Source organism: Phascolarctos cinereus, unplaced genomic scaffold (genome assembly GCF_003287225.1).
Source record: "Phascolarctos cinereus isolate Bilbo 61053 unplaced genomic scaffold, phaCin_HiC Scaffold_5;HRSCAF=322, whole genome shotgun sequence".
Lineage (NCBI taxonomy): Eukaryota > Metazoa > Chordata > Mammalia > Diprotodontia > Phascolarctidae > Phascolarctos > Phascolarctos cinereus.
Genome location: NW_027555958.1, coordinates 253,801,252 through 253,814,326, shown reverse-complemented (window position 1 = coordinate 253,814,326; position 13,075 = coordinate 253,801,252). Strand labels below are relative to the sequence as shown.

The following is a 13,075-nucleotide window of genomic DNA, read 5'->3' as shown; positions in this document are numbered from 1 at the left end:
ACCATGACATCAGTGAGGTGATGCCATGACTTGAAAGTGAATTGGATTTAAGTAAGGAAGGGCTGTGCAAAGCCACCAGCCTCACTTTCTTCTCCAGAGCCATCTGGGTCCAGTGGCAAGATATAGATCAGGACAACTGGAGATGGCTCCATGTAAGAGCTAGGACTCTCTTAGTTAAGCTGAGTTATCTTACATCCTTCACTCTGAATTGTCTGGTATATATTCCCTTATGTATAATTTCTCTGATTTGCTTTGCTATGATTTAGATAAATGGATTTCTTTGCTATTTACTATTTATGTTCATTATGGAGCTGGTATCTGGTGGGAAAGGGGTCAAGCTTTGGATACAGAGCCTATTCCCCCAATAATGACACAGTTCAGAAGTTAGTTTGAAGCTGATCATATCCCCTAGACTAATAATATTTAAGGGCACTGGTAGATATAATTCTGGCCTGGTACTCCACCTCTCTGAGGAGAAAAGAGTGGCTGAGCTTCTTGCTTTCCCTCCTGGCAGGAATCAACGTCTCCCTCAGAAAAAGGTGAGGAAATAAGAGGCTAGAGATGTCTATTTTGCCCTACTTTGAGCCACACCACGCTGGGGGGACAGCCCTCACCTGGGCTTTCACTATACCAGGAACCTCTCTGTTATACTCCTGCTGTGACACCTTCCTAGATCCCCTTCCTTTCTGTTCTTACACACGCATATGCACACACAGTGAAACCTCCTCAGAAATGCAGTTATTCTTCAGAACATGTAATGGTTCTACATCTAAGTGGTAACAGTGCTACACATGAGTGGAGCAGTCTCATGTGGAATCACCTGTCTTGTCTGTTTTCTTAGTAGAGCTGAGGAATAATGCAATAAGTAGTGGACCAGGAAAACAACCAGTATCAGAGACACCTGGGCAGGACATCCCCCTCTGCCAGGGGAGTGAGAGGGGTGCTCGACATCATTGGACCCCTGAGGAAAATTAAGGGCAGAAGGGCAGAGAGAATCTAACCAGCAGGGGGCCACAAACCTGATTTTCTTCAAGATCAGGTGCACTATTCCAGAGGTATGTAATCTGTGACTAGCTTTGGTTTATTTTAGCCTTTCTCAGGATTCAGATGAGAGAATGGGGATGCTTATAGTAGGATAATGAATTTGGGACTGTTGTGACTTACAAAATCATAGAATTTAGAGAGAGAACAGACTTTAAGTTCATCTGGTCCAACTCCAATGACTTATAAATGAGGAAACTGAGACCTGGAGAGAATAAGTGACTTATCCTGGCCACAGAGCTAGGATCCAAATCTAGGCACCTGTTTTCTTTCTAGCTGATATCACCTTCCCTCCCTCCCCCCTTTCCCCACTTAACATTTAGTAGATTTAATTGTTCAATAAATGCTTATTGACTTGCTGGGGATTAGGGCTGGTTACAGTTAAGAAAAAGCATAGGAACCTTTAAGGAGTTGCCTCCTACCCCAACTTTTAATTCTAAAGGTCATCTTCTTTGGTTCTTTTGGTTTACTCTGATGAAGTTAAGGAGCTTGACCATTATTGACAGTACAGGTGTTTGAGGGCCTTCCAGAAGGGGCTCCACTTTGAGGAGGAGTTATCTAAGTCAGAGGTGTCAAACAGACTGCCTAGGCCTGAATTATAGCAGTAACATTCCAGTACAGAGGAACCAGATTAAATTGTAATTGGGAAACTTTTTAAAATAAATAAAAATGGGATGTAACATTGATAATGTTAATATGTGGTTTTGCAGGATTCCTATATACCATTTAGTGGCCTGTTTCTATTTGAGTTTGACACTACTGATCCAAATAACACTTAAAAAAATTAATTCTCCCTCCAACTGGTGTCAGTACTTTATTGTATTATGTGTGTATGTGTGTGTGTACCTACATACATACATGTATATATATATATATATATTATATATATACACACACACACGTATGTATTTTATATAGATCCCGACTCTTATTAGGTATTGTATAAGAAAGGGATGAAAGGACATAGGATAACATGAAGGTGCTGTCCACAGGTTAAGAAAGGCATACTAGTTATTGAAATCTGGAAAGCTTTGATCTAGTAGAAAGAACAGTAGATTTGGAGTCAGAGAACCTGGGTTTAAATGCCTTCTTGGACCTCAGTTTCCCTAGAGTAAGAGTAGGGCTGGGTAAGCAAGGGACCACTGATCAGTTAAGTTCCCAGGTAACAGAAACAATGAGGTTTTGTCTGTTTCATACTTGAAGGGGCTGAATTTAGAATTCCCCAAGGGTGTGATGCCTGTAGCTCATACTTGAAGGACCTAGCCATAGATTGTAGGATATAAAACTGGGAGTGTCCCATTCACAGTTTGTAAACACTTAAAAAAAAATTTGCCCTTAGTGGGGCCCTCAATATCCTCTGAGGCCTTCACCCCTGCTCTTGCTGAAATTAATTTTCCTCTCTCCCTGATACTGACTCTCTGCTCCTACTCACATATTAATGAATATATGAAGTCACACACTGCGCTGACTGGGTGCCCTGGAAATGTTTAGTTTCAACTGGGCCTTCAGTGTAGCATGGCAATTAAGAAATCACTGGTAACTTTGGACAGAGCAAGTATCAGCTACAGTATAAGCTCTGTGATAACAAGGATTCTTTTATTCTTTGTATGTCCAGTGTCCAGCACAGTGCCTGTCACACAGCAGGTACTTAATAAATACTAGATAATTGAGTTTAGTGATGGCAGAAGTCAGATTGCAAGGGATTGAGAAGTTAATGAGAGAGGAAATAAAGCATTAAGTACAGACATTTTTTCCCATAGGTTTAATGATCATCTCTATGCAGATGCCTCCCAAATCTGTATATCCAGTCCTGTTATCTCCTGAGCTCCATATAACTAGTATGTCCAAAATACAACTCATCATCCCCACCCACACCCATCCTATACATTTCCAAACTTGCCTGTTTCTGTAGAAGGCATTATTACTGTCCTTCCAATTCATTCAGGTTCACTATCTCACAGTTACCCTTGCCTCTTTCACTGTCCTTTACCCTATGTGTCCAGTTAGTTGCCAACACTTGCCAATTCTGCCTCCACATCTGTCACATCCAGCCCAGTCTTCTTATATGGCTGCCACTCAAGTTCAGGGCCATGTCATCTCTTACCTAGACTATTGCAGTAGTGTCCTAGTTGACTTTCCTATCTCCCTTCCCCAATTCACCTTCCACACAGCTGCTAAAGAGATATTCCTAAATCACAAGTCTAACCATATTACTCTCTTACTCAGTGAATTCCAGTTCCCCAGTGCCTCATCTATTTGGCACTTAAAGCCCTTTACCACTTGCCTTCAATCTACTTTTCTTTTAATTTTTTTTTGTTTGTTTTTGTTAGGCAATTGGGGTTAAATGACTTTTGTATGTGCCTTCCCTCCCCTCTCACCAATACACTCGTTGGTATTTATAGGAAGAATATTTTGTAGCTACTGTTTTTACCTTGCCATTTTAGTAAATGCTTTGCCTAGAATTAATTGCCATCAATTAGTTGACTTTTAAACTGAGGTGAGGGCTTGTGAGCAGCAATTTTAGGAGGGTTGATCCGGCACCATTTGGTGGGGTGGGAATGGCAGTGTATCAGACAGGGAACACTCATCAAAATAAGTGGGATGGATTAAAGGCCTCTCAGGTTTGTGTCAATTCTAAGGCTTATTATTCCTTTCTTCCCCATCCCTACCCTAGCAGCTTATCATCGGGTTTAATTATATACCAATACTTTATTCCATTAAACTAAGCCCTAGACTGGATAGTAAGAAAAGAAGGTGTAGAAGGAGGAGGGGGCAAAGTAGAGCCTGCAGGGTATACTGCAGATGAGTTGGGAGCCTGGCACTCCTGCTGGGATTGGCTTTCCTCCATAGATATGGGCCAGTCAAGGCACCAAAAGGGAATGCAGGCCCTAGAGAGGTGTCATTCTCCAGTATACCAAGAGACCTCCTCATCCCCTTAAGCTGGCTCCAGAGTATGAAAGACATTCAGGTTTTCCTCTTCATAGTGCAACTAAAAGCTTGCTGGCATGTGAACGTGGTTGAGGACACACTCTCCAAGAAGCCCTGTTGTTGAGAAAGCAAAGGGTGGCTGGGAAGGGGAAGGGGTAGGTAAATTGAGATAAAAGGGAAGAGGGTTAGACCCTATCCCTGAGGACTGCCCACACCACCTCAGTCTCCCCGCATAGGATATATGTCAAGAACACCAGCCAACCAAGATAGTAGCTGCTGCCCAAGATCAACCTCTTTTTCATGTTCATCTCTTGGAGCCAGAGGTGAACAGGGAATAATATGAGAGTGAAGAAAACAAAGCATGCTAGGGAGATAGGAAGACACAGCTGTCCACAGGGGATAGAGGGTCTCATCCCCATTCAAGAATCCCTAGGGGTTTTGTCTGATCTCAGGGGATAACAGTAATGCCTATTATCCCCTGGCATGTACACTGTCCCCCAAAAGCTCACAGGAATATCCTCCCTCCATACATGTACATAGGATTGAGAGACTGCTATTCTCAGAGGTCTTGAGGAGACAGGCTCCTCCTCTGGCTCAGGCTATTACTACCCCCAGGGCTTTAAGGAAGCCGATGTCCACTCTCTTGAGGAGTGAAAGGAGGAGAAGACCCAGTTAGGAGGCATCGGGGAATGCTGGAGGCCCTCTCTGGACCAGTCCCACCTGTAGATAAGCTGCCCAAGCACTCCAGTTGAAGGCATGGAAGTTTTTTACCATGGGGTTGAAGACATGCTGGTGCAACCAGCTGGTGAGAAGCAAGGATGAACCAAGAGAAAATAAGAAGCTTATCTTGGCCATCTCTAAAACAATGTAGAATGAACTTTCTCCTTTAGAGCCTAGGGAGAGGAAAGAAATAGAAATGAGGCTGGGTTGAAGGGGAGCACAAAGAGTGGGGAGGAAGGGAAGCTGGAACGGTGTTGGGATTACTTTTCAGCAAGTATGGAAAAGTGGGGTGAAGCTGGGTCTGGAGCACTGTGACTACCCCACAATCTGGAAGGAAGGTACTGAGGAGAGCCAAGGGTATCAGGAAAAAGTATAATAGGGCAGCATAGGCACAATTCACTCAACACAGTATAGATGAATAGAAAGAAGCCTTGGTTATCTAATAAATGAAATATCTGTGTAGCAGTATGTAGAATCTAGGAATCTTAGAGCTGGTGAGGGCCTTTGAGATCATCATGTTCCCTAAATTACCAAATTATGAATGGAAGCTGCCAAAATTATGTTTGATTAAACTCCTTAGGTTAAAATCTTTAGAGGTTCTCTTGATGAAATAATTTGAAGCTCCTTGATGGCAGGGTCTATCTTTTTTTTTTATTTCCAAAGTGCCTAGCACAATACTCTGAGCACTTTAAGTAGGTGTTTAATAAATGTTTGTTGAATATAATTAATTTGACATAAAGCTTAGGTATGGCTTATATTTTAGGGTCATATTTAGGTTTTCTCCTAAAAGGATGAATAGAGTCCTCTCTAGAAAAGGTACTGTATGTACAAAGTAGATATCAAGTATAAGACAGATATTTATTTCCTCCACTATACTTAAAGCACATAAGATTCAAAAATGCAAATTAACAAATACTTAAAACATAAAACAATAACCCACCACCACAATTATACTCCCCCAGTAGGTAAAGACAGCTTTGTAGGACTGCTATACAATACTCCACATTCACCTCAGATCTGTACTATCCCAAGCAACCGAGAAGGTCCAGCTCTACTGGCCAGAGAGGCATGGCTCTTTAATCCTTTAGTGTTCAGAATGACCTTGTTAATAGTCATCTCCTTAACCAAGAAGCAGTATAATTGCAGGAATCACCTCCTGCAGGGCGACCAGCACAAACTTAGGAACCCAAGAACTCCTGAACTCACAAGGTCACCACCAAGGCTGGAAATGCCCATCTTTCAGGATTGCTGTTCTGTGACCTGTACTCAGGGAGAGAGACACAAAGGTAGAAGAAACAGCCAGGGACGTAAAGTCCAGTCCCAGTCTCACCAAGCAAGCACATGTTCTTGCTGCCATGTGCTCAATTTGTAGTGACCGTTGCTGCTGGGGGCAATGGGAGTGGGAAAGAGGAGAACAACTCCCTCCCACCCTTGCTGGAAGTCCAAGGGAGAGCTAATATTGGATCTGTCCCAAGTGATGCTCTCAAGAGGAAGGATGGAGCCTCTCTACAACTCTATATCTTGTTGAAGGGGGAGGTTCCTCCACATGAGTCTCTCCGACAAAGTGCTCAGCAGCCAGATCTCTGTGATACAGTCACTGATCTTAGAGGGAAGCAATCAGGAGTTGCTGCATCATCTCAGCAAAGTGAAGCATCTGTCTGTCTCTCAACAATAGGTCAATGTGCCTATCATTCCCCATGGAGCCAAACTGAGATCCCTCCTAAAATAAGAGGGATTAGATTAAATCTTCTCTAAGGTTCCTTCCAACACTAAAATGAACTGTGAATTTTGGCTATTTGAACTACTGGCACAGGTGATCTATAGAGTCTTTTTTGATAACATAGCTTATGTATGTCCTGGACTAAGGAAGAATGAGGAGGATTTCAGAAAAATCTGGGGAAGTTTAAAGGGCAGATTCAGGGAACAGCAGACAGAGCCAAAGAGAACAGAGTAACAGGAAATATCAGTTGACAAGAGTGGGGACAGAGAAATTGTGGTGACCAGTGGAAATCTTTCTTGACTTGTTGTAACAGTCCCGGATTGTTCAGTAATCCCAGAGTCCCCCGAAACTGTAGTTTCTATTCTTGTACTCATTTTTCAATGTGGGATCATAAAAGGTTTTCTTAGAGATGTACACCCATTTCTGACAGAAGATAATAATTAGCTGTCGTATGAATGCAGTCAAGCCCAGTTCTGCACTGGCCACCCTATTCAGCCACCGGACGTGGTACAGCAGCCACCATTTTGGAAGAAGGGAAGTAGTCTGCCTGAACTGACACAGAGAGTAAGGTGAAGGGGAATGCCTCCATGCAATTCTGTGGTGATCCTCAGACCTTAGCTTCTTAGTCTTTGACTTCCTTACCCTGCCACATAGCCTGCCCTCCAAATCTCACACCTCTCCCTGCACACGGGTACCTCCTTCAACACATCTTTCTCTCCTAGGGATTAATATTTCATGTCCTATGACTTCTAAAAAAATTCCAATGACTCTTTGATCTTTTCCCACCAGCCCCATCTTTCAATGCCCCACCCTCAAATTTTAGGCTTTCCCTGCTCACCACCCTCTCTCCTCTTCCAAGACACAACCATCTTGCTTGCCCCACCTCCTTATTCCACCCCTCAGCTTCTCCTCTTGCCCCTCCTTAATCCTTTTTCCTCGTCTCACTCACTGCCAGCCTAGCTGTCACCTATTAAAACTCCATCTCACTGAGCAGGTACAAGACGGGGGTCTAGAAGGGTCCTGGGAATCCTTTTCTTACACCTTCTTCCCTTTCCTAAATCCAGGCCAAGATTCCAACCCAGTCAAAGTGGGAGGGGGAACTTAATTCCATAGAACAGCAAATACTCTCTGGGAAATGAGGGGGTTGGACTAATCCATTCTGGCTTAGTCTCCTACTATCTCCAGCTCTCCTTGGCCTCCTCTGCCTAATTAATACCCTTCTCATTTTTTTTTTACAGTGAGTCAGACATAACAAAGATAATTGAAGTTACTCTGCAGTCAGAGACTATACTGGAAAGATGCTTAACCTTATTTTCTCCATAGATTCCCTAAGTCAGAATACTAGGAATTCTTCCCTGAAATGTAACTTTCATGCGACACTATCCTTCAGGGATGTTTATACTTATTGCAGGCAGCAACTTCCTCCTGCCAGGATCAAGAGATGATTGATTAGGAACAGAATTTCTTATCTCTTTTCCACTTCCCCCACCCCACCATTGAGAGAAGTGGTATTGCCAGAGATCGGTGGTAATGAAGGCTCAGAGCAGGAGTGGAACTGTCTGTGAATAACCTGAAGAAGGAGAAGCTCCCCATCTAAGACCAGCCAGTGAAGCTGGAGCTGGAGAAACTGAGCAGTGGAAGCAGCAGAGGAAAGTTGGTAAAGAATCGCAGAGAAAATCAGAGAGAAGCTACAGAGAGGTGCTATCTCTTGGCAGAATTCACTCCCCAAGTACCCAGACTGTGAGTTTGGAAAGAGTGATCAAGCTCTTGGGTTGTGAAACTGGGGACAAATGGTGCTGAACCTGAGAATGGGAGAGATACCCATTAGAAAAGGTAAAGTACTTCTATTTATTTTTTCATTTTTTTTAAATTTTATTTTATTTTAAATTCATGGAAGAAAACAAGCATTTCCATAACATAGTACAATAAAAAAAGACACATGAAACTGCAAATCTACCATGTACAACTTGCTATTCCCTTCAAATATACAACAAAGATATGTAAATTTATTTTTTTTTTCTTCTCCCCCCTCAGATGACCATCATTAGATACAAATATATATACATATATATGTATATGTGTATACACACATATACATATATATACGTGTGTGTGTAAAATTATTCTGTATATGTGTATATTTATCAGTTCTTTTTCTGGATGTAGATAGGGTCTTTCTTTATGTGTCCTTTATTTTTAATTTATGTATTTAAAATAGTCAAAATGACTTAGTCATTCAAAGTTGTTCTTAAAACAACTTTGCTGTTACCATATACTGTGTTCTCTTAGTTCTACTCACTTTGCTCTTCATCATTTTGATGGAATCCTAGCCACTGTCCCAGCCACTACTCCCAGACTCAATGTCTCTGCTTCTTCATAGACCTCAGCTAGCCACTGCCCTCAGACTCAATATTCAACTTCCCCATATGCTCCACTGAGCAGCAGTCATCACCTGACCACATCATCCATTTTCCCAGACAGGACCACAACAGCCAGCCATGAGAAAGCAGCATCACCAAGATGTAGATCAGGATTCTTGACCACTAAACCATAGAAGAGGTTTTCCCTAAGATGGTGGCTGTGCAGTAATAGCAAAAGTTGTCCTTTAGGTGAATTTATGATGTAGAGAGGCTTATTATAATATCATTATCATATATACATGCCCCACCAAAAGGGTTTTTCTGTATGCATTGTGAGTAATCATATATGCAGTTCCAACCAAGGCTGAGACCTCTCCCCTATTACCTAATTCCTTAACAAACACCTCCTGCCTTTTAATATTAATATCTTCTATGCCATATTCATATTTTCTGTTGTGTAATCAGCATCATATATTCTTTAAAATTGCCTATCTTGCCTTACTGAAATTGCTAGCTCCTCTAAGGAACTTAGTCAGCTCAAAACCACGATAAATATCTTTGCTAGGCTTGGAGATGGTCTGAGTCTGTGAATTCCCTATAGACAACTCCACCACAACACAACCTGATCCTGATCAATTTCATGCAAATCTTTCCACGCTTTTCTGAGATCAACAAGCTTGTCATTTCTTATAGCGCAGTAGTATTCCATCACACCACAACTTATTCAGCCATTCCCCAATTGATGAGGATCCCTACAATTTCCAGTTCTTTGCCACCACAGAGAGTGGTGCTATAAATATCACATTCACATTCAAAGTTATAATTACTATTTGTGAATTTACCTCCACCTTATTTTTGCTCACCATTTTCTTTCTCAGCCTCTCTTTTTACCCTATCTCTGTTACCTTATCTTGTCTCCCCACTCTCCCAACCCCCAATCTCAATCCACACACTCTTTCAAAAGTTCCTCCCCAACTCTGTCCCCCAGTTTTCTCACTGCTCTACATGTTCAGAAGACTTCTACACCCTTCCAGATGTACATGTTGTTTCCTCGTCAACCCCAAAAGAGAGTAAGGTTCCAACATTACCAGCCCTCCACCCCTTGCTTCCTCTGTATTGGTTCTTCCTTTCATGCCCAGTTTCTATAATATAATTGCTCCCTTTTACCTTTTCCTACCCAATTTTGTTTTTTAGAATCACTCATCATGTACAACTTAACCCCAACTTTTCTTTCTTTTTATTTATTTAGTATTTTATTTTTCCTCAGTTACATGTAAAAACAATTTTAACATTCATTTTTGAAAACTTGAGTTCCAGATTCTTTCTCTTCCTCCTTCCCCCCACCCCACTCTTCATTGAGAAGGCAAGAAATTCGATATAGTTTATACATGTATAGTCATGCAAAACACTTCCGTAATAGTCTTGTTGTGAAAGACTAACTCTATTTCCCACCATCCTAATACCTCTTCTGTTTATTCTATTCTCTCTCTCCTTTCACCCTGTCCCTCCTCAAAAGTGTTTTGCTTCTGACTACCCCTTCCCCCAATCTGCCTTCTCTTCTATCATCTCCTCCCTCCTTCTCTTATCCCCTTCCCCTCTACTTTCCTGTAGGGTAAGATATATTTCCACACCCAATTGAGTGTGTATGTTATTCCCTCTTTGAGCTAATTCTGATGAGAATAAGGTTCACTCACTCCCCCTCAACCCCCACTGTAAATTCCCCTCCACTGTAAAAGCTTTTTCTTGCCTCTTTTATGAGATAATTTACCCCCATTATACCTCTCCCTTTCTCCCAGTATGTTCCTCTCTTACCCCTTAATTTTCTTTTTTAGATATCATCCCTTCGTATTCAATTCACACCTGTGTCTTCTGTCTGTCTATCTATCTGTCTGTCTGTCTGTCTATTTGTCTATCTATCTACTCCTTTTAACTACCCTAATAATGAGAAAGATCTTATGAGTTACAAAAATCATCTTTCTGTGTAGGAATGTAAACAGTTTAACTTTAATAAATCTCTTGTGATTTCTTTTTCCTGTTTACCTTTTCATGATTCTCTTGAGTCTTGTATTTGAAAGTCAAATTTGCTATTTAGCTCTGGTCTTTTCTCAAGAATGCTTGAAATTCCTCTATCTCATTGAATGTCTATTTTTCCCCCTCATGGATTGTACTCAGTTTTGCTGGGTAGTTGATTCTTGGTTGTAATCCTAGCTCCTTTGCCCTCTGGAATGTCATATTCTAAGCCCTTCGATCCTTTAATTTAGAAGCTGCTAAATCTTGTGTTATCCTGATCATGGCTCCACAATACTTGAATTGCTTCTTTCTTGGCTGCTTGCAATATTTTCTTCTTGACTTGGAAACTCTGGAATTTGGCTGTAACATTCCTGGCAGTTTTTATTTTGGGGTCTCATTCAGGAGGTGATTGGTGGATTCTTTCAATTTCTATTTTACCCTCTGGTTCTAGAGTATCAGAGCAGTTTTCCTTGATAATTTCTTGAAAGATGCGTCCAGGCTTTTTTTTTTTAGGCAATTGGGGTTAAGTGACTTGCCCAGGGTCACACAGCTAGTGAGTGTCAAGTGTTTGGTCTGAGGTCAGATTTGAACTCAAGTCCTCCTGACTTCAGGGCTGGTGCTCTATACACTGTGCCACCTGGCTGCCTCCTAAGTTCTTTTTTTGATCATGGCTTTCAGGTGGTCTAATAATTTTAAAATTATCTCTCCTGCATTTGTCCTCCAGGTCAGTTGTTTTTCCAGTGAGATATTTCACATTGTCTTCTATTTTTTCATTCTTTTGGTTTTGTTTTATTGCTCCTTGATTTCTCATAAAGTCTTTAGTTTCCATTTGCTCAATTCTAATTTTTAAGGAATTATTTTCTTCAGTGAGTTTTTGTACCTCCTTTTCCATTTGGCCAATTCTGCTTTTTAAGGTATTCTCACTGGCTTTTTGGATCTCTTCTACCATTTGGCCTAGTCTATTTTTTAAGGTGTTATTTTCTTCAGTATTTTTTTGTGTCTCATTTACCAAACTGTTGATTTGTTTTTCATGGTTTTCTCGCATCACTCTCCTTTCTCTTCCCAATTTTTCTTCTACTTCTCTTACTTGATTTTCAGAATCCATTTTGAGCCCTTCCATGGCCTGAGACAAATTCATATTTTTCTTGGAGGCTGTGGATGTAGGACTTTGATTTTGTTGTCTTTTTCTGAGTGTTTGTTTTGATTTTTCTTATCACCAAAGTAAGTTTCTAGAGTCAGAGGTTCCCCCCCCCCCCATTGTTTGCTCATTTTGCCAGCCTATTACTTGACTTTTTGACTCTTTGTTGAGGTAGGGCTCTGCTTCCAAGGTGGAGAGCAAACTGTTCTAAGCTTCAGGGGTTTTGTGCAGCTGTTTTCAGAGATACTTCTAAGGAGCTGTAAGTTTTCAGTTCTTCTAAGGTGATATGATCTATGGAGTGATGTTTACTCCTCTCCTGGCCTGTACTCTGTGAGCAACCACAAGCACTCTTTTCTGCCCAGAACTGTGAGAAGGGTCCTCCTTCCACTGCTGCCAGAAGCTCTGTGCTAGTGCTCCTCTTCACCTTGGGACTGCTACCCAGGACTGCAACTGGATGCAAGTATGGGCAAAGCAACAGAGTCCTTCCTCAATGCTAGCAAAGAGACCCCTGTAATCTCCTTCTGACCAATTGTTCAACCCCCTTACTGTCTGTGGGCTGAGAGCTCTGGAAGCAGCCACTGGTGTTGCTGAGTCAGTCACTCCCAAGGCCTACTTCTGGTTTGCTGGGGCCAGGGCTCTGCCGGCACGGCCTGCGTTGGACTGTGTTTCTCTCTCACCCTGGTGCAACAGACCTTTCCTGTTGACCTTACAGGTTGTCTTGGGCTAGAAATTTGTTTCACTGTATTTTTGTGGGTTCTGCTGCCTCTAGAATTTGTTTAGAGTCATTTTCAAAGGTATTTGGAGGGGTTTGGGGGAGAGCTCAGGTGAGCCCCTGCCTTTACTCCTCCATCTTGGCTCTGCTCCACCAACCTTTCTTTCAAACTGCCTTAGTAATGATGAGAGTTTTAAGAATATTGATAACATTTTCATATGTATAATAAGTGAACAGTTTGACTTCCAAGAAAATTATGAAAAGAAAGTTAAACAGTTGGAAAAAGAGGTCCAAAATAATGCCTTGAAAACTAGAATTGATCAAGAGGAATTGAATGACATTATAAGACACCAATAAACAAACAAACAAACAAACAAACAAATAAATAAATAAATAGAAATAGGAAAAAATAGAACAGAATCTCAAACATCTCATTAGAAAAACAA

The 13,075-nt window shown here is 41.5% G+C and overlaps 1 protein-coding gene and 1 long non-coding RNA gene across 4 annotated transcripts in view; one reads left to right on the top strand and one right to left on the bottom strand.

Moving 5' to 3' along the window:
* LOC110194298 (uncharacterized) overlaps positions 1 to 13,075 on the top strand; it is a 42,699-nt gene that overhangs the window by 26,791 nt on the left and 2,833 nt on the right. For 2 of the 3 annotated variants that reach the window (XR_002320681.2, XR_013487130.1), the window contains exons 4-5: positions 842 to 1,055; positions 7,821 to 8,242. This is a non-coding gene — a long non-coding RNA (uncharacterized LOC110194298). The remainder of the gene's footprint in view (positions 1 to 841; positions 1,056 to 7,820; positions 8,243 to 13,075) is intronic. The other variant, XR_002320683.2, reaches the window with a different exon arrangement.
* On the bottom strand, positions 4,155 to 7,278 carry ODF4 (outer dense fiber of sperm tails 4). Its single transcript, XM_078156794.1, has 5 exons — positions 7,248 to 7,278; positions 7,052 to 7,127; positions 6,760 to 6,956; positions 4,698 to 4,862; positions 4,155 to 4,345 (listed from the first exon to the last, which is right to left on the bottom strand). Exons 1-5 carry the CDS (start codon positions 7,276 to 7,278, stop codon positions 4,155 to 4,157), a joined length of 660 nt encoding a protein of 219 aa, XP_078012920.1.